The sequence below is a fragment of the Brachionichthys hirsutus genome, chromosome 15 (assembly GCF_040956055.1).
Source record: "Brachionichthys hirsutus isolate HB-005 chromosome 15, CSIRO-AGI_Bhir_v1, whole genome shotgun sequence".
NCBI classification, from domain to species: Eukaryota; Metazoa; Chordata; class Actinopteri; order Lophiiformes; family Brachionichthyidae; genus Brachionichthys; species Brachionichthys hirsutus.
The window spans coordinates 11,736,477-11,757,407 of record NC_090911.1 but is presented as its reverse complement, the minus strand read 5'-3'; the positions used below and the strand labels follow the sequence as shown (position 1 = coordinate 11,757,407).

The 20,931-nt window shown below is 51.9% G+C and overlaps 1 protein-coding gene across 1 annotated transcript; it reads right to left on the bottom strand.

Annotated features, from left to right (window-relative positions):
• Positions 1-4,528: 4,528 nt before the first annotated feature.
• Positions 4,529-20,479, bottom strand: efr3a (EFR3 homolog A (S. cerevisiae)). The gene is made up of 22 exons (XM_068748599.1): positions 20,430-20,479; positions 19,030-19,157; positions 18,666-18,816; positions 17,479-17,600; positions 16,637-16,786; positions 13,857-13,997; positions 11,830-11,908; positions 11,618-11,753; positions 10,803-10,970; positions 10,603-10,717; positions 9,628-9,679; positions 8,851-9,023; positions 8,682-8,757; positions 7,828-7,989; positions 7,591-7,722; positions 7,332-7,386; positions 7,083-7,223; positions 5,518-5,621; positions 5,380-5,422; positions 5,164-5,267; positions 5,027-5,076; positions 4,529-4,759 (listed from the first exon to the last, which is right to left on the bottom strand). The coding sequence occupies exons 2-22, from the start codon at positions 19,134-19,136 to the stop codon at positions 4,654-4,656; spliced, it is 2,367 nt and encodes a 788-aa protein (XP_068604700.1). The 5' UTR covers positions 19,137-19,157; positions 20,430-20,479; the 3' UTR covers positions 4,529-4,653.
• Positions 20,480-20,931: the final 452 nt, after the last annotated feature.

The window sequence follows — 20,931 nt, the reverse complement described above, 5'->3', positions numbered from 1 at the left end:
CGGCTAGAAAATGTCTCCGCTCTTATTGTGTCCTGCGGCAGAGACGGACCCACCGAGGACCAGCAGCGTGGACGACCAGACTGGCACCCCAGGGACGGACGTCGACCTCGTCACCCCGCCGCCGGCCCCGCCCCTCTCGCCGACACCAGCCGCCGGTATGCTCTCTAATTGGCCCACGGGTCACGGAACCCGGTTGATTTAAACACAGACGGGGGGGGGGGGGTCACAGGAGGGCGTCCCCCCCCCCCCCCCCCCCCTGTCTGTCCTCCAGCGAGCGAGAAACACGCCAGAAATAATTTCCCTGCTGCTCGATGACTCGCTTGGCTCAGACGTTTCCCGCTCGGGCTGGACCAGATCGATGTGAATCCTTCACCCCCCCCCCCCAGCCCCCCCCCCCGGCGAGCCGAAAACAGAAACACACTGCTGGCCGATGATATTATTGAGCAGGTGGCGACGTCTCTACATTTGGCGACTGCCTTCCCACAAAGTAATTTTAAACCATCGAGATTCCTAAAATAAAATGTTCATAGCTTTATCGACAACGAGTCAAAAAACAAAAAAACTAAAGTTAACGACTGTAGAAGCGAGAATGAAGAACGACATCAGCTCTCAGGTGAGCTTCCTGCTCCTTTTATAGACTCCGCCCCTTGCTAAATTGTTTTATAGCAGTCGATAGGCGCATCTGAGCGTTGGCTAGCTACTGCTAACACGCTAACCTGGCTAGTTAGCATACCACCGGTTTTGAATTCTCTGCCGTAGATTCGGTTCCGTTCGCCGCCGACGCCGAGCTGCTGGACGACGCGGAATCGACCCACGCCTCCTCGCAGAGCTCGGACGGAAGCGAGACGTCGTCACGTCCGGCGTTCCGGCTCACGCCTCATTTAGGCGGCGTCACGACTTCAGCAAAACCACGTGTCACTGTACCCGAGACGATAAGGACCACATCTGGAGCAAAGCCATCTGAGGAGGAGCAGGAGGAGCAGGAGGAGGAGGAGCAGGAGGAGGAGGAGGAGCAGGAGCAGGAGGAGGAGGAGAAGGAGAAGGAGGGCCGTGCGTTTCAGTTTAGTTCTCTAAATAAATCTGCTCTCTTAACCACAGTTGAGAAACTGACGTCTTTATTCTTGATCGTCTTCCTCAGTCCAGGACGAGATCACAACAACAACAACAACCCAACCGGCCAATGAGGAGCGAGGGAGGTCGGCGGCGGCAGCTTCTCAAACAGGTGTGTCCTGTCTCCTCCTCCCGTCTCCTCCTCCCTCATTCGAAAGGACATTTCAACAAACTGTTCGTACGATGCGTTTAAATAAAGTTACAGAGCTCCACCATTTGATAAAAAAGTAAACACACCTGTCTGCTCCATCTGTGATGGCGGTGGGCGTGGCAGAGTTGCCCCCACTCGACCTCCGGCTCCTCCTGAGGGACGAGGAGCAGCTCCGAGACCAGACGGGTCCACGGATTGGTCCAGATGTCATCCAGACGACGATGTCCACCTAACTCTTAGTGATGAAGTAGAAATACTGCGCTCGCTATTTTACTTGAGGTACTCACGTACCTGGTTTTTGTGTTGGCAGACTGGGCGGGGCCTCAGAAGAGGGCGGCGCCCTTCTTCGCCTGGCCGCTGCTGGAGTCCGCGGGCTTGCAGCCGGACAGCAGAGGTAGAGCAGCGAGGACATTAAAGGCCCGTCGCGCAGACGCACTCACCTGATCTCCTCCCGTCCAATCAGAATGCAGCCGCTCCTTCACCGTGTACGGCAGCGACGGCAGAGCCAGGCGGGAGATGCCGGCGCTGGGCGAGATGCTGCACTGCCTGACGGGACGATGTCCCCACGAGTACGAGATGTATGGCTGCTACTGCGGGCGGCAGGGCGGAGGTCAACCCGTGGACCGGCTGGACAGGTGGGACGCCGAAAAACACCCTGAAATGTAAACGCGGCGCTTCACAGGCTCCAGAGCGCCGTGACGAGTCACGGGACCTGAACCCTCTTCCTCGCCTCCTCCTCTTCCTCATCAGGTGCTGCTTCTTCCATCACTGCTGCCTGACGCAGATCGCCTCCATGGGCTGCACGCCGGAGAGGAAGATCAACGCCGGCGTCTCCTGCGAGGACGGGAAGCCACGATGTGAGTACTGGCGGGGCGACGCCCAGCTCCTCCTCCGGCCAATCGGAGCAGTCAGACTAATTAATCACGGACGTGATAAACATGCGAGGACGTTACGAGTCATAATAAAGTCCATCTGACACGATGAATAGATTTAATGGTGAACGCGACCCCATCTTGACCTTTGACCCCCATCGTCGGCCTCAGGTCAGGGCGTCACCCTTTGCGACAAGCTGCTGTGTGTCTGCGACAAAACGACAGCGGAGTGCATGGCCGCCGCCCACTTTAATCACAGCCTGCCATCCCAGCGGTGCCGCGGGCCGGTTCCGCCCTGCCGGCGGGCCGGCAGACCCCCTAAGCCACGCCCCCCCCCGACGTCCAGCGAGGAGAGCGGCGAGACGACCACAGAGGACAGGTCTGCAGAGACGATGAAGCCGCCGCCACAGCCAAACCAGAACAGGTGAGGCTTGAAGCGCTAGAATCCATGCTCCGCCCCTCCCGGTTGACTCCTCCCATCGTTGTTTATCATGTTTGTTACCATGGGAATAAGGCAGCTGTGTGTTTTCTCTCTGCAGCGACGAGGGTCCTGACGACGACATATCAAAACGTCCTCCTCCTCCTGCTCCTCTTCCTCCCTCTAGTGAGGAGAGCAGAGAGACGCCGACGCACAGCGGGACTCAAACCCACAACCACCGGCCAAGTGCCGGGCCGAGCAATGGGCACAAAACAACCGGGAGACCAGGAGGGACAAGGGTGACGGGCGAAGAAGAGGAGGAGGAGGAGGAGGAAGAAGAGGAGGAGAACATGAAGTAGAGTCGGATCCGAAGAAATCGGCTTTTATTTTTTTTCCATAAATGTGACAGACAAGAATAAACCTCTAATTCTCTACCAGGCAACAACTGAACAATATATGATGCTTAAAATGTACAAAAATATATGATATGCTGCTTTATGACACATTCAGGAAGTATTCCAGCATAACTATTTCTTTTTTTCATCGACTTGAGGAAACCTTTCGACGTATTTCCCCTCTCGGGGTTGAAGTTATTACGATGCCGTGCAGCTAGCTCATTTGACGCATGTTGTCGTTAGCAGCGCTACGATAACACGATATTAGTCTGCATTTAAAGCTACTACGTTTTGCACAGAACATAAAGCATCGGTTTAATGAAGAGTCGCAGGATATCATTTTTTTTTTAATCCAGAATGAAATCCCGGATCCCAAACTCGCTCGTGAAGGCCAGAAAATACGAATGAGCCCTTTTTCCTCTTTCATATTAACGTTTTTTTTCCGACGCTACTCCGCTACGCCACGCCCACATTGAGCTGCAACATATAATTAAAGCGGCTACACCAAGCAGCCAATCAGCGCGCAGGGCTTACAAGTCGGCCATGACACCCTCCTCTGTGTTTGTACGGGTATTTCATCTGAGGACGCGTGGAAACCAACGCTACATATCCGCTAGGACGCTAATCAGAAGCTAACGTTAACGCTACATCTATCACACGATGCCGATTTCAACCTCCACGCTGCAAACGTCAACATTACGAATCCACCGAAACGACCACGCGCGGAACGGCCGTCAGAAACGCCTCAACGGTGTCTCTTCTTCCTCTCTCTTTTGTCTTTCGTCCTTCGCCGTCCAACACGAGCAAAATTTTTTCTGCCGTCCTGAGCTCAGTTCAGAGAAAACACCGATAACAGTCTGTCATTACGGATCGCAGCGGAAAGTCCGAGGTGTCACTGCTGCTAGCAGAGGCTACCAATGCTAACGTTAAGAGGGGAGGGGAGACACGTGGACATTAAGACACCGTGGACCCGTGGAAAAGACGCTAAACTCGATTCATTACTGTACTCGTTGATGCTGGTTTCCCACCCGCCCGTGCACACGGCGTAAAGCGCGTCGACAAGATCACGCTTCTCTCCCTGCCGCTTATTCGAGAGGATCGACTGAGCGTTATTCATCATCTTCCAGGGCCTAAAAAACGACCAGTCGTCAACTGTCGAAGTATCAAATCTAAATCCATCAAACACCGTGACGGCTAACGTTCGCCGCACTCTGCAGGAATGAGGACACGGATACGACGCCGCTGGCTCAACACCTCAAACGCGACGCAATTCGCCAACCGTGACTGAAAGGTTTCCGCCGAGGAGCAGCTCGCGGCACCGACTACAAAGTATTGCTCTCATTTTTGTATTTATTTATTAGTCCTCTTGAATATTTAGCTGCTTGTTCTCCTGAAATTAGCAAAGATTGGAGGGCGGAGATTAGATTAAACGAGATTAGACGGCAGCAACAGGAGAAGCTCGTCGTTAAGAGGAGGAAAGAGACTTCAGATTCCGAAGCCGTTTTCATTTCAAAGACTCCCAAACTAAATTTCATTCATCTGGATATCGTCTGCTGGTTGAATGGATTGTCTTTATGTCAGATTAAAACGTTTGCATTGCTGCAGTTTAGCTTCAAACACCTCGCTGCCGGTCTGAATAGAGTTCAGATTTTTATTGCAGTGTTTTTCTCACAATTTTAACTTTTAGATGTGTGTGTGTGTGTGAGATCAGTAGACACACAAATCTGGAAACTTCATCTCGTAGACCGGGACGGATTGGTGCTGGGTCGGGCCCGCCGAGATGGCGACCACTCCGGACGGGCTGGGTGGCGGCCTGGGAAGGGGGTGACATTAATTATTGATTTTTACTGGTACCAGTCATTGATTCGGTTTGACTGACTTTGGTTAATAGCTACACACTAATTACATTCTTATTTTATTCTATTACATTTTCTCATTATCATATGAGGAAAATTGACCAAATGGTCAAAAAATAAAAATGATAAATTCTTACGATTATCAGATGAATGCACAAACATCTGACATGCAACGTTTAGCATGTTTCACCGAGCTGAAAGTTAGCATGTTTGCATAAATGTACCTAATTGTAAGTTCGAAGATTTGCGCCAGCCGGTCGTGCAGCATGTTCGCCTGGAGAAAAACAAGAGTTCATTTCACGAAAGTAAAATGAGATCGTCTTTTCGCGCCGTCTCGTTTTCCCCCCTTCTGACGCTTCACCTTCGACTCGCAGTGCGCCGCTATCTCCTCAAACGGAGCTTTCTGGAACTTCTCCATCACCTGACGCCTCTTCTCCCTCTCCTGCTCCTCCAGGCCGGTGGTGTCTGAACACACGAAGAGGTGAATTATGGGTCATGCGGTCTTTTACAGGTGGCTGGGGTTAGCTTAGCTTAGCCACGAGTCAAAGAAGCGTCAGCCTGAGCGGAGGACTCTCACCGATGGCCTTCTTCAGGGTCTCAAACGTGATCTCCTCAGCAAGCTGCGACTGTGGAGAAAAAAAAAAGCAAACACGCGACGTTAGCCTGCGGAAAAAGGGAGGATGGGGGGGGGTAATCCATTTATGGTCTATCTGACCTCTGATGTCATACTAACCTTGTCCGGAAGGTTGTTGGACATGATGTCCACCTGGAGCGAGACTGTGTCCACAAAGCTCTTCCTCCTGGACAGACGGTCTTCGTCTAAACAGAGATTAATATCATCAAAGGACACGTCAAAGGGTCCAAATATCAACACGTCCTTAAAAAGACTTCCTGTTACTTTGGGTTGCTTTTCTCTATTTCGATATGGAACCTGCTGAATTCATGTCGGCAGCATCTTTTCTGCTCTGGGTGGACGGCGATTCCATGCCCAGACAGGAAGGATCAAATCCGTCCGATCCTGCGAGAGCCGTAAACGTCTCCCCGATCGCAGCGCCGTCACCTCAAGCACTCGAGGGAGCAATTACAGCTTCAAGGTCATCGGACGCGCGTCAGAGAAAGAGATGGGGGCGTGAAAACTGGGAATTATAGTATTTGGGATGAGTCACCGCGAACCTTACGGTGCACTTTGAGCAGCTGTGACTCAGCACCTGTCCAGCAGACGACAATTGACGGAATGTTTCTCTACATCCGTCTCCTCAGTGGGCGTCCACCTTTTAAATGTATGGCAGTCCGTCTGAGCGCTAACCTGTGCCACACGGCTAGCTAGCTAACACTCTATTCCTGTAATGAAAGCATTCTGATCACAGGAGGAGGTCAGGACACAGCAAGCTACAAATGCTAACGAGATGCAAGGACGCATCTACAAAAGGTGCCCGATCGGTACGTGGAGCTCAGAGGAAAAGACCTTCCACACGAGAAAGGGATGCTACATTGGGAAGTCGGCATTCATTAGCCGTCTTTGCAGCTACGCTAAAACCGGCTACGCTGGCAGGAGATCAGCGACGGCATGGACGGCGCTAGAGCTAGCCGGTTACCTCTGGACGTCTGCTTGCACCAGTGGAGGATTTTCCCTACCGTGTAAAGCACTGATGTTAGACGACAGCACAGGGAAGGAGAAGGAAGCACATCGTTTGTTAGACCAAATGTTTTTTTCAGGATCTCTATAATTTATCAGGCAGCGGATCCTTGGAAAGAACAAAACATCGCCCGTGCCTCGGGTTTATATGGATTTCTACTTCAGTTGAAAACGAGACCCAAATAAGCCGTCGCTCCAGGAGGAGGCATTCGAGTTTGTGGATTCTTACAAGGGTTGTTAAGAGTCGTTTTATAACAAGCATCTGCGACACTCTTATGCTCTTAAAAGCCGAGCACACATTCGTTTTTGTTTTACTTTAATTCTGGCCGATTAAATAATTCCTTAAGATGATAATCCGTCAAAGGATCTTTTGGCCAAATCTTTTCCAAGATGGCTGAAAGTCTTCGGGAGCAATGCGAAGAGGGGAAATGCTAACAAGTCCCACAATCCTCTTGAACTCTTATTTTTAATCTCTACTTTTATTCTCATGCTCTGAGACAGTTTCAGAAGTGTTTGACTTGTTTTATTAAAGCTCTAGAATGCAGAGACATTGCACGGCTGCAGCACTGCCATGATTAAAATAGCAATGAAACAGTTCTTAAAGCTTCGCCCCCGTTTGCAGAGCAGAAGCCGGCTGATCGTACCTGTGACCTGGGGAACGTATGGAACCGAGAGTCGCTCTGTGTTGTACCCCGGCCCGGCAAGACAGTCCGCCATGGCAGCTGTCTGGAAGTACAGCAATCTGTCCTCCTTGTCCAGAGATTCTGGAAGTCTGGGATGAGAAAGATGGATGAAAATGTCCAGATGCATTACCAAGCTGACCATTGATTTCTAAAACGGATGTCCTGGTTTTAAACTGATGCGAGATCGTCATACTCACGAACACTTGTGCCTGAAGATGTGCTCTGGGAGGAGGTACGGAGCGTCCATGTTCCTCAAGTCAATAACCTGGAGAGAGAACGATGGGAAGGTGAATGTTTCCCAGCCGACAGAAAGACAACAAAGACGGCACACAGGCAGAAACAGCGGAGAATCATCAGCGTAACGCAAGACTTGAAGTTCTCTGTAAGCAGATCAGGATTAATGGTTTTACTTTATGATTAAACATCATGGGATCTATTTCACAGAAGTCCAAGCGGGTGGATGACGCACCTTGCTGACGTGCTGGCAGAACGGAGGGTTAGCAATCATCTGACTCAGGAAGTTGAGGTACGCCGCCACCAGCGCCATGATGCCACAGCGGATGAACATCGGCATGTTCTCCTCGTTAGCTAGAGCCATGTCCTGCATGGAACCAGCCACCAGAAATAATTACACGTTCTAGAAGCAACACCGTTATAATTCATAAATAATATGTTAAGCTCTGATTGGGCGAAGAGCTGAGGTTACCTGCAGCGTGATGGCGAGCCGGATCAGGTCAATGACCACTTCCTCGTTGGCCAGCTCGATGGTGAGGATGGCCAGGGAGGTGAAGAGCAGTTCAAAGTTCTTATGGATGTTATCCTCCTCTTTACAGCCCAGGTAAATGTGACGGTAGAGCTGCTGGCCATGCTGGAGGCGAAAACAGAGAGAGCAGATCTTGAAAAACATGAAATGACAAAGAAATGGAGGCAGAAAGAAGAAGAGTGCGAGATAAAAATAAATATTAAATGCACTCTATTTGGCAAACGACTGACTATCTTCCCTTCTTGAGGTCTCTGATGATTTCATGTACTTTTTTCGGAGGCAGTTTCTATTTTCTGCCACCAGAAGAGTCCTCCCGTCCCGGCCTACTTTTCAGTTTTTGCCCGCTCTCTTTAGCTCTGGTGACTTTCTCCACTGCTTTAGTCCAGGAGGTTCTGATTATGACCTTCAGACGGCTTCGAGCAGCAAGTTTTCGAATGTGACCCAGAACTCTGGCACATTTCAGGTCCAGGTTCCGGCCCAGCTGCATCCGAGGAGCGGAATTCTCCTCTTTCCGGATGGATGATCGCTGTAAGGCGCCGCTAAATGAAAGGCGGCGGCAGCATGAACACGCCAGAGAGCGACCCGGACGGCAGAGGTTAATCCCATTAACTCTGAACCAGATTAATTGCGACCGGTGTCAGAACACTTGATCTCGCTCCTCCAGCCTAATGGGAAGCGACGATCAATGATTTATATTCAACACGAACGGATTCAATTAAACTCCCGTTAATCGAATCAAGTTGTGGTTTCACCCCGACGATCTATTCAAGCTCCCATTTCTAGATCTTTGAATCCACCTTCTTCATGAACGCAACGTCTTGCTTGGAAATCTTCTCCCTTTTAATCTTCAACGCGGCGACATTGGGAATGACTCTGCAAGGGAAACGGAACAACGCAGACCAGAATCAGAACCACACACACACACACACTGGAGACATGAACCTCAACGCAGCCCGACATATGCACCTAATGCCACGTAGCTTGGCGCGGTTGTCATGGCGATCGATGACGTTGTGCAGAATCTCCAGCACGAGCTGCCTCAGCTCGCCGTCCTCCATCAGGGAGGTGGAGAAGAGCGGATCCAGGAAGGGAGGGGGCAAGGCAGCCGTCATGGACTTGGACTTGAAGCCGGAGGTCACCTGAGGGCAGAGAGAGGTGCGAGTTGAATTATCGCAGCGCAACGCGATTGATCCTCAGGGCGCCTCGTGGAGGAGAACACGGTTCAGCAGCGCTTAAAGGTTAAACTCACAAGCAGCCGAAGGCGTCGAACCGTCGACCTTTCCTCTTGTCCGGGATTCAGAGACGGTGATTTATAAATCGGCGTGAAAAATGATGGACACGAACAGTTAACGAGAGCGTCGTAGATTAAGTTTATCTTTTAAAATGTTTAGAGAGTAGGACGCTGCGGAAAAAGAGATTCCCGGACCTCCTCGGGAGAGAACAAATAGAAAACTCCTTTCATCTCCTGGTTTGACTTTGGCCTTTAGCTGTGCTGCGTTCAAAGTCGGGCTCAGAAAACCGATGAAACTCCCGAGTTTACATACAGATAACAAAAAAACAGAATCCAGCAGGCCCGGACCAGCACACCGGGACCAGATCCAAACCGCATTCAAGAGACAGAAGGATTATAAAAACGGATGTCTGTGGTGGACCAGGAAGCTGCAGAAAAACCATCCATCCCATCCGTCGCCTGTAGCCACGCCTCCTGTGCATGCGTTTAAAGGGTTAAACAGAGCGACTCACCATGATGAGGGAGCTGAGCAGCATGGTCTGGATCCGTTTGGTACCCTGATGCCTGAGAGACGGGGAAACATTCCGTCAGGGAACGTCTAGATCTGCTGGCTCACGCGAACAACAATCCAACGGCGATAACGCAAAGGTCACGGGACGGTCGGCCAATCAAACCCCCCTATTTATGTGAAGATGGAGGATATGTGAAGAGCACGGGCGTGAGGAGGAGGGTTGGTTTGAGATTATCGGTCTGTTCCTGGAGGCCGGGGGATTAAGGAGGGCCTCCAGGAGGTCGCCTCACACACACACACACACACACACACACACACACGTCACGCTGATGTGTGTGTGTTTGAGTCATCTTCATCTCAGCATGTCTTTGATATAACGGGTGGAGACTTCTGTGTTTACATCCCCTCAAGAGGGTCGTTTGAACCTTCTGTGAAGTACTTCACAGTACTTCACTTTACTGACTTTAATACTCGATGGAATATCTGCTGCTGCTGCTCTCGGGGTTCATTCCAAAAACGAGCACCTGGAGGATACCCCCCCCCCCCCCCCCGTTTCATTAGCGTAACGCTAGCGATCGACCGGCTAATTTCCTCGCCTTGTAAGAGAAACTAAAGGACATTGTTCTGTTTTCGTTTAATTCCCGATAATTAAATCCAGATTTTATTTGCACAAGCCAAAATGAAACTTGGAGTTGAAGGGGATCATTTATCCATTTAGCTCCGTCCGGCTCCTCGGCGAGCGCCCTGTAGGTGAATTACACTATAAAGTTAAATATTGAAGCTCCGCCCCCCCGGCTGCTGATTGGTTCTCGCAGGACGGTCTAGATTCGGACGCAAAGGCTTTAATCTCTTGAGCTGACGTGTTTCGGCCGCACGTCTGCATGAACGGAGAAAGGAAAGCCGAAGAGATTTGAGAGTGGGCGGGCCTCTCGGCGCTGCGAGCTGATTGGTCGGATAATGAACGTCGTGGACTCACCCGATCTTGACGGTGTCCAGGGTGTGGCAGGGCGTCCCGTACACCGGCACCTTGCCCATGACGAACATCATGACTTCAGCTCGCTGGTAGTCTGGGAGGTTCCCTCCGAAAAACCCTGGAAGGGAGAAAACGATGACTCGGTGCCGAAACGGAAACGGAAACAGGAACGGCCCGATTTCCCACTTCAGCGGGCGCCGCACCGATGGTCTGGATGATGGCGTTCTGGACGATCCGCTCGTCGCTCTCCTTCCCGCGGCCGGAGGAGGCGCTGGCGGAGGAGTTCCTCCTGGAGCCGTCGCCCAGCTCGAAGTCCACGCTCATCCTCAGGTGCTTGAGCAGCGTGTTGAACACCTCCAGCACCGTCGGGCCTGCGATCACAGACGGCGGCGGCGTTAACGACCCGTCTGGGACACGGGCGGCGACTGATGGAGGGATTCCAGTCGGGAGGAGAAGAGGCGAGGCGAAGGAAACGATCCGTGCGACCCGAACGCAGATCGTCTAAATGGCTTCCTCTGTTAACGGATTTATTTCCACCGAGGCGCGTTCGAGAAGTCGTTACTCCGAGCTGCACAGAGCTTTTACGGCTGCAGGACTCCAGCGGTGAAAATGTCTCTTTCGACTAAAACAGACGTGATCGGAAGCCCCGATGAGAACACGATGCCTCGTGGGTTTAAAGACGCCACGACAGGAAGTGAAGGAAAGACAAAAAAAAAAAAAAAGAAAATACTCTGCCCGTCCTCAGTTTGGTTGCTTTGGAATAAAAAGGGAAAAATAATCAACGTTCTGCACATTCCAAGGAGTGGCTAAATTAAGCTAAGCTAAGCTAAGCTAAGTCTGTAGCAGACTGATCCGTCTCAACAAAGAGAAATCCCTTCAGCAGGAATCTAATCTAGAGAGGGAACATCACTGAGCTACGCACCGACACCTCTAGGGTGTAATCTGGCCTGGATTTTAATCCCCCCCCCCTCCCCCCCCCCCCCCTCTTATCTGACTCGATCCTGCTCATCGGACTCACCCACTGAACCTTTGGCGGCGATGGCCACCGTCTCCAGGAGTACCTGGACGATGCCGGCCCGGACCCGCGGCGTGTTCTTGCCGTGGGTGTCCAGGTGGTTGAGGACCTGCTGGATGACGTGGTGCGAGTGCTGCGCCTAGAGGACGGCCAAGGTCATCATCACCGCCTCAGGGTCACAGAACGCTCGGCCCGAGCGGCCATTGAAGCTTTACCTGGATGGAGTACATGATGATCCTGAAGCAGGACACGGCGAACTCGTTGGGGTCCCACAGGTGGTGGTTGTCCAGGTGACTGCGGGCAGGAAGCGGACGGTCACCGGACATCCGAAGCCCGGCGGCGACGCGTTCTCAGAAGGAGCAGCGGGAATGAGTTCTGCACGCTCGTGAAATATTTCTCAAAGAGGCGAAACTTGACAAACGTGTGCCGTTTCTAGCGCGTCCAAATAAAATAATTTACACGCAGCGACCGCGACGATAACGAGAAACGAGTTGGATCTTCGTTAAATGTAAAAATATAAGAAGGTTCCGGCGGCACTAAAGGATAAACCTGATCGTCTGGAAGAAGATTTAAGGCATCGTTTACACAATTTATGCATAATAAGAATAAGCCGTTCCATCTTTAACGACATTATTAGTGAGTCACAGGTAGACTTTGGAGTCTGATTCATAAAAGGATCTTTAATGTTTTAATGTCTTAGAAACCTGCATGTCTGCATTAAATTCAATAACGCTGTAAAGAAACGGCCACCGTGGCTGTTTTCTACCTGTTTCTGCACCTTTGTGGCCTGTTTGAGGCTTTTTGTTACGTTAAAATGTTTAGTTTAGTGAAACGTGTTCAAGCTCAGAAGAACAATTTCATTTACAGGTGAAGAAAGAACGAGGAGGAAAGTCGAAGCGGATCGTTTGAGAACAGTTATGACGTCAATTCAAACCTCCCCAAAAGCCCCCCCCCCCCCCCACCCCCCCACGTTAACCCCAATCCCTGCTATTTATAGTCTGAAGACGCTCCTCCTCCTGCAGGAGAAATGGCTTCACCCACAGATGCACTCAGAGGAGAAAAAGAGCGTCTGTTTAATAGAGAGAGAAATTAAAGAGGCCAAATGGACGCCGTCGGTCTTTAAGACGATGATCTATGATCTATTTACGCCTTTAAAATTAAATGACAAGATTAAAGCTGAAATCATATGGAAATAAAACCCGGCGGTTTGAAAGCATCGCACGTGATTTGGGTAAAGATCGCGCTAATCCTGATTAGCGTAGTTGTTTTATTGACTCGAGACATCTGCCGTTCGATTTAAATTCAGAGAAGAAAAGGAGAGGAATAAAAAGACACAACCACGCCGATTCATCGCTAAGATTCCACATCCAAACTTCTCCGAGGCGTCGGCGCCTCGTTAGCCGTCTGGTTTAGACTAACGGGAGGAAATAAAGCGTCCCCAGATCGCAGCATCAAGGTGGGGGCGGTGCGGAAATAAACTCGTTTTTACATCCGTCTGCTGATTGGTGGGATTTTGAGTCATGGATGCATCAAACACAGAGATGATTTAAGAGTCATCATCATCATCTTCATCACGGCTCCGTGGCTTCTCATTGGCCAGAGCACTTCCCCTGTACTTTAAGTCAAACGGCACCGAGTGTTGCGTTCAGGGCCACGCACCGACATGAAGTGTTTCCAGTGACAGGCGGAACGGAACGGCGCCCCCTGGGCGTTCACACCGATAATGACTCGTCAAATCAAACGGCCCCCGGTGGCGACACGTCCTCCGACTTCGTCCCGGCTGTCACGTCTGTCCCCGTCTGTCCCCGTCACAGCCGGGGGACACGATCTCTTCTCGATTAATCAATCATCTGTTTAATATTTTAGTATTTCAGAGAATAAACGTGATCGTCTTAAACAGTCGCTCTCGTTTCAGCTGCTCCTCCAGAAGGACGGGAGAGACAGAGACGCCGAGACTCAACGGAGAACACGAAGGAACCGGATTGGGACAGGAATTCTCTGCGGGGGCTCGACGCTTTGCTCGGTAATTGCCCAATTTATACGAGCGGTGCTGAGTGGCGGGGGCAGCAGGGGGGGGCAGCAGAGAGGGCTTTCAGGTCCCAGGAGGGCCGTTGTACTTTTCGGCGGGAGCTCGGCACGCTTTCGACTTCACAGCAGTTACGACGTCGTCGGCGCCGAACGCCCTCGCCAACGCCCGCGCCAACGCCCGCGCCAACGCCCTGGCCAACGCCCGCGTACTCACACCAGCACGGGCCGCACAGCGTTGTTCATGTTGCCGTAAGCCGCCCTGCCCAGCAGCTCTCTGAAGCAGTTCTCCGCCAGCGCCGCGGGGTTCTCCTCGCCATCCTGACCCGCCACCGAGGGCGTGCCGGGGTGCCCCGCCCTGCCAGAGGGAGAGAGAGAGAGAGAGAGAGTTAAAGGGTGAATCCGTAACGCATCCCCTCTGATCCATGCATTTTATGATTAATAAAATAACGCTCTGCAGCGACACGTCCGGTCGGCCTCGTGAGGAGAAGCACGCCGCTCCTGTCGCCCCCCCCCCCGGCTGAGTGGAGGAACAACATGAGCCGAAGCAGATTGCGTTTGTGTGCGCCAGGAAGCAGCGGACAAAAACCAACAGCAGACAAAGTTCCTCCTCTGGACCAATTAGAGACCCCAAACTCGTCCGGCGCCGTTAGACCCGTTAGAGACATCCCGACCAGACGGACGCCGAGCTGCGAGCAGGAAGGAGGTCCAGACGGACGCCGAGCTGCGAGCAGGAAGGAGGTCCAGCAGACGTTTTAGTCTCTTTTAGTGTCTGGGTTCGGTTTTACAGAGCATTTCCTGTCTGGTTCAATCATTCAATCAACAAGCTGCCCATTATCCGCCCGGCAACAGATGACTACGTAGGATGATCGGGGACTCATTCCGGCAGCCATCAATGCTTTAAACTTCCGTCCGGTCCCGTTAATTACTGTAAAGAGAGTTATTGAGCAGTAATAACCTCGGAGAGCCATCGGTCCGACTCCGCTCGCCGTGATTGGCTGCAGGCAGGTCGGACCTGGTGTTCGATAAGTGCAGCGTGATTGGTCATGACGACGACTTTGGACTCTTGGCGTTGATTGGAATGCGATTCTGTTGAATCGGCTCAGACCGATAGACGGAACCGGATGAAGTTTCAAAAGCTAATAAACGCGAAAGCTCGGGCGTTGCTAGGCGAGGTTCTCCGACGGTCCCGCCTCTTCCTGCTCGATCAGGAAATAAAGACATCGGATTGAAATCAGCAGCTTCATATTTAAATACACGTTCCGTTTAATATCATGCATCAAAGGATCCGTTCTTTACGCTGAAGACAGACTAATAGAAAACGGCTGGAATGTGTCCCGGGGCCCTGAACGCACCGCCGATCGATTAAAAGAAGCGGCGTGATTTTTTTGTGAAGGCTTGTATTAAATCCATTAAATCGTGAAAGATCCGAGGTGTTGATTGGACGGCTTGGGGACAGAAAAGAGGAGAAGATAAGACGAGCTTCATGGTTGGCCCATTTTTTTCTTTTCTTTCCATGAAACGATGCGCTTGAGGTCACGGCTGAGGTCACGGTCACGGCTGGCGCATTTCACGCTCCGTCTATTGGTGTCCGTCTGCGGCGGGACCACGACGCGCCAAAAAGGAGGAATACTAAAGGATCGATCGACCAAGAAAGAAAGAGCAAACAATTTGCATGAGTTTCCGAATTCCTCCGCGTGTGATAGGAGGAGGTCTTCTGTACGTCACGTAGAGAAAAGAACGCAGGAGTAACAAACACACACACACACACACACACACACACACACACACACAGGCTCCAAAAATAGCTTTTTGTTCACATGGAAACCACCAGAACGAGACAGGAGGGGAAACCGCGGGGACAGAGAGGAAGAAAGAGGAGCAGCTTCTCCCTTCGTCATCTTCTTCATTCTCCTTCACCCTCCTTCCTCCCTGCACCCGTGAACCTCCTCCCTCTTTCCTCGTCCACCTCCTCTGAATGTCCTCCTGCAACTTCCTCATTCCACCACAAAGCCTCCTTTGTCCTTCCACTTCCCCGAGGAAGAACCAAGAAGCTTCCCGGACAACCGTCGGAGGAGTCTGCCGTCGTCTGGAGACTCCTCCCCTCCCTGCTACCACCTCCTTCCCCAACTCCTGTACGTCGCTCTGTCCCTTTCTCTTCCTGCTTGACCTTATAAGAGCCTCTGATTGGTGGAAAACGTTTAGGCTGTGCCTTTTTTTTTTTTTTACATGAAAACAAGTAGTTATATCAGTTTATAAAAATCTAGACAAAGGCGGGAGATGAAACGTCAACCGTAAAGCAGAGCTGAAGCAGAATGGAAAATAAAGAGGAGAATAAAAAAAGAGGTGGACGTTGAGCAGACAGGTGGAACGCAGAGAGACCGGCGCCGAGCTTCGCGTCATGACTCGTCGACCCCGCCATAAATCTCCCTGAAGCAGAGCGGCGTTCTCAGAGGAAGGATGTCGAGGTGACACACAGACGGGGATTTCACCCTCCACCTTGCCTACAGGCTCAGGATCGGAGATTAGAAGTGCAATGAGGTCTGGAGGCGTCGGGCTGAGGCGAGGGTTTCATTCCAGACTCCTACGCTGCACGAGACGAATGTCGGACGGGGGGGGGGGGGGGGGGGCATCACGAATGAACGTCCAGTCGGGTCATTTGTGCTGCTCGACGCCACCTGATGAGAACTGTGGCGTCGGCTAAAACCGCAACGACAGCCGGTAAATCTGGTGCCGCTGTGAAGGCCGCTGCTCCGACAGGATCAGAGGCATGTTTGATGTGCAGTGCGTGCGTGTGTGTGCGTGTGTGCGTGCGTGCGTGTGCGTGTCTGACGAGCCGCAAATGAAATGTCGGCACCTCCTACCTTGATGTCCCGGTTTCAAAGCGGACTCAATAAGTTCTGTGGACGTATGACATCATCTAACAGATCAGGTAAGCAGTGTGCGTGTGTGTGTGTGTGTGTGTGTGTGTGTGTGTGTGTGCGCGCGCCGCCTCACCTGTCCAGGTCTTCGCTGCTCTGCATGTTGAAGAGCATGGAGGGGATCAGCTTGTCCATGTGCTGCGGCTCCCAGATGATGGCCTGCAGCTCGTCGTTCACAGTCTTCCTCACTACGCCCTGCAGGCCTTTAATGCCGGCCACTCGGATCCTGACGGAGACAAAGACTCGACCGTCGGACCGGAGAGACGCTCGGGGATCAACACCGGGCGGGAAAAGTCAGTCTGTTGGCGTCCGCCGCTCTCAGCCGTTAGAGCGTGCTGAAGAAGCGCCATTCCTAAAACATCCTGAGACTTATAGGGGAGGCGTTGAAGGACCCCCCCCCCACCCCCAAGCAGAGGGGGCTCTTCATGCTCTCTTGTCCTAAAGAGCTCAGTCGTCTCAGATCGCCGCCGCTCCAGAGTCCTGAAGTGGTTTCAATCTGCAGAGGGCGGTAGTCTCTTGTGGCGCCGCCAGAGACATGTAATCTCAGTGGGAGGGGGGGGGGGGGGGGGGGGTCCGGAGGGGATGCGTTTAATTCTGCTTAAAGGATGGGACCTGCACCGGTGGAGATTGTATGACAGGAACCCCCTCCAGCTGTGGACGCCACTGGCCCAGCGTATCGGTGCGTTCAAAGAGGAGGCGAATTACGGACGCAGACGGCGTCTTCATAACAATCACCAAAGACGCAACAGAGAGAGTCGAGTTTGCACCGCAGGCTTTAAAAACAAAGTACATGCGTGAAAGTCACGACGGAAAGCTCAAGGTCAAACATTCAGAGAACACGAGGCGTCCTAAATCAGAACCCTGAGGGATTCCACACAGAACAAAAACAAAGAAAGAAGAAGAACCGGTTCTCCCTACCTGGTCCTGGTCTCGGTGTCTTCGTGAGTCGAGTGGCACATGGCGCTGAACTGGGACACGAAGAAGTCGTAGCGCCGGTGATAGGACGGCGTGTCCTCCTCGATGTTGGCGAACTTCACGAACTAGGAGGGAAGACGGAGTCGAGGCGAACCCGAATCAGAGCCGCGCTTCAGAGCAAAGAAACGAGCATGGACGCTTGTTGGGTCGGAACGTTCCTGCTTGAAACAGCGGAGCGGACTATAAACACCCGACAGTAAAGTCGCCGGTGCTTCCGACTCGGCGGCGTTATGATGACGGGCTCCTTTATGGAGACGGCTGGAGGAGGACGCGCTTCCAGCCCTCGCAGGCGGGCTAGTTCCCTCTGACGCAGCGAACAGACGGGCGAACGTGGAGACGGCGCAGCGTTCTGGCGCTTCCTGCTCAAGGTCAACGCCCCTGCTGAGCGGTTAAAAACAGAAGCGCCACAAACATGGAAGGAAACATTAACTAACACGCCTCTCGGGTTGACGGCGTTCCGCGCAAACCCTTCCGTCCTCCGAGCTCGCGTGGCGTCCTCCGTTCCCGCCCCGCCGCCTAAATGCCATGTATAAATAATGGAGGCTTCACGTCTGCAGCGTCGGCTCGGTTTCCTGCACACGACGGGCTCAGAATAGGAGGCAAGCCGCCTGGGGGGGGGGGGCTTTGGCCTCACCTTCAGAGGACGGGGACGGAGAAAGGGAGCTGACATTTTGCGGTAGCTCAAAGAGGCTAATGATAATTCGCGTCTTTGGCAGGACATCGTTATTGCGTTGCTTCTATTTAACCGCCGACGTGGGAAGCTCGGATGTAATCTCTCAAGTATCCAAAGTTGCCATTTATCCCCTCGTCTGCCCCGCCCGAACTGGTGTCACCTGTGTCTCGTTTTCTCCTGCAGAGTATTTAGACTCTTCTTGCCTTCCCTTCTGTCCCCGTCTAGCGTTTCACTGCAGGGCTTGAAACCCAAATCTGGATTCGTTTGTGATTTTCATTTTACAAATGACATCTTGTTGTATACGTGTAAAACTCACCTGTGTACCGAATATACTTTCCTTTGACCTATACGTTTTTAAAACCATCTGATCCAAACCCAAATGTGCAAAATTCACATTTTCTTTCTGCCATTCTCAAATATTTGCTGGACATTTTTTGTTCTGATGATTTCCGCTCACCGAATTGGTTCCCAGGACCTGCAGGTCCGGTTCCCTGGACTCCAACAGCTTGGCTACCATGTGAAGGAAACTCTCCACGAAGGGTTTGATGCTCTGAGAATGACAGGCCATCAGCAGCTGGTCCAGCGCCTCCATGGCGATCACCACGTACCTGCACGCGGAGGGGAGGGGCTTCATCGTCAAGGCGTTTAACCCTTGGGTGCGTGCGCCACAAGTGACATTCTCGCTCTTCTCTTTACGGACCTCAGAATTCCAACGTGACTTTGGAAGTTCGTGACGCCAGTCTCGGATTGCTGAGCCTGCTTTTTGTGCTGCAGCACGTTTAAGCTAATAGCTTCACGTAACGCCGGCGCCATCGACTCACCCGTAGCGATGTCGCACCACGTCCCTGCTCAGCCTCTCCGCCAGGTAAGCGCCGATCCTGTCCAGCTTCTCCGGCGCCGACACGGCGTAGAACGTCAGCTTTTCCATGTCCGATTTACTGAGGCCATCCTGGAGAAAAAGAGGCAGACAAGAGACAACTTGTAGAAGAACTACGACCGCCTGTAGTCACGACTACGCTACGACTTTTACGACTCGCTATCAACTAATTGACTACAGCCGTCAATGTTGCCGGGCAACAGGAGCAAGAACAGGAAGACGTAAATGACATTGAGCAGAATGTCCTCCATTGACCTAATTGTCTCGGTTGAGAAATCGGCGTCCTCGGTCGTCTATGTTAAGGGACATTAAGGGTTAAAAATGGTTGAGGACTCAACGGACGCTCTTAAGAACAGCCGGACCGGACTGATATACGAGGGCAGGATGCGGCACTGTGATAAGAAGACAGGCAGCTCCAAGGACGGCTACGTGCCTGTCTAAAAGCATAGCGTACGGCATTTAAGGCTAAAGCGACATTTCCGATAAGACAGCTTTAGGAACCCCCCCCCCCCCCCCCCCCGAGAGTCTTCAGGCGTGGTAAGTGTAGAGGAGCCGATTCCACACCGACGGTCCCTGGAGTACTTTCAGCTCCCCGGGTTCTTAGCGCGTGATAATTAATGTGACAAGGCCTCGGACCAATCAAGCCTTTCTATCTCCCGACTGCACCTTAGACCGAAGGACCTTAAGACATTGGGGGGGGGGGGGGGTGGGCGGGGTAGTTTGAAGAGAGAGAGCGATCACCCAGTCCCACTTACGCTTGTAGCGAGTTAATCAACAGGGTTCGAGGAATCAAACCGGCGATGATAAGTTGTCACGGTGCTGTTATCAAAGCCGTGTCACAGCTAATTGGCAAATTAATCACGTCTGAAGCTCCTTGTTGCTCCGTGGTTGTCCAATTATTTCCGTGTTGTGGCTGGGAAGCTCTCGGGCGGGTGGGGGTCACGAGGTCTCCACAGCTATCTCCACACCGAGATAGCAAGTGGGCACCAAACACGGTGTCGCTACACCGATAAGTGCCCAGAAGGCGACTCTCTCATTTGGTTACGGAGTTCGTCAGACTCTGGGACGGACACCGGGACGGACACCGGGACGGACCGTGGGACGGACTCCGGGACGGACTTTTTCAAGGCTGTGGAAAGTGGCTTTTTCTTTCCAATAACCGATACTTACTTTTTACCTCCAACAAAGTCATGTTTGCGCGTGACTGTTGGTTGGTTGGTTGGTTGGTTATGCAATAAACTACAGGACACATTTCCAGACTTGGTGGAAGGTCAGGGCAGGAAACATTGCTTTATAGTTTGGTGAAAATGCAGATGAAAGACCTTGAACCTTTCAGCGACTCACTTTGGGGTCCTCCGGGAAGATGTTGTCCACCAGGCGCTTGTACCTCGGCCTCAGCGGCCCACAGCAGCCGCAGACTCCTGCAAAGCACAACGAAGACCATCGGCAACGGAGGGACGACGGATCAGACGTCGCCTGGGAAACTTGGCCCGCCTCCACGCACCGCCTCATCAAATGAGGCGCAGCTTATTTTTGCTCCAACTTCCTTCAAGCATCTAGTCCATGTACAAGAAAACTAAATGAAGTTTTAGCATTTTATATGCTGAACATAATCATCCCGTCTGTGAAATTATTTTATGCTTCTTCCTTCAGTTGTGTGATAGCGAACAGATGATCAGGAACAGACAAGAGGAACAGACAACAACAAAAAAGGACAGGAACAGATTATAACGAACCATTGGGAGTACAGAAACAACCTCCCAGAGATTAAAACTGGAGTCAAATCATTTGTATTTGCACACAATAAAGCAGATTTTGGTTTTAAAGGACCTGCAGATACTCAGAG

Coding starts and splice junctions, on each gene's coding strand:
- efr3a (XM_068748599.1), bottom strand. CDS start 19,136: ATGGAAAAGCTGACGTTCTACGCCGTGTCGGCGCCGGAGAAGCTGGAC. Junction 10,971..11,617: donor CGCCGCCAAAGGTTCAGTGG/GTGAGTCCGATG, acceptor CTGTGATCGCAG/GCCCGACGGTGCTGGAGGTG. Junction 7,224..7,331: donor CCTCCCAGAGCACATCTTCA/GGCACAAGTGTT, acceptor TTTTCATCCATC/TTTCTCATCCCAGACTTCCA.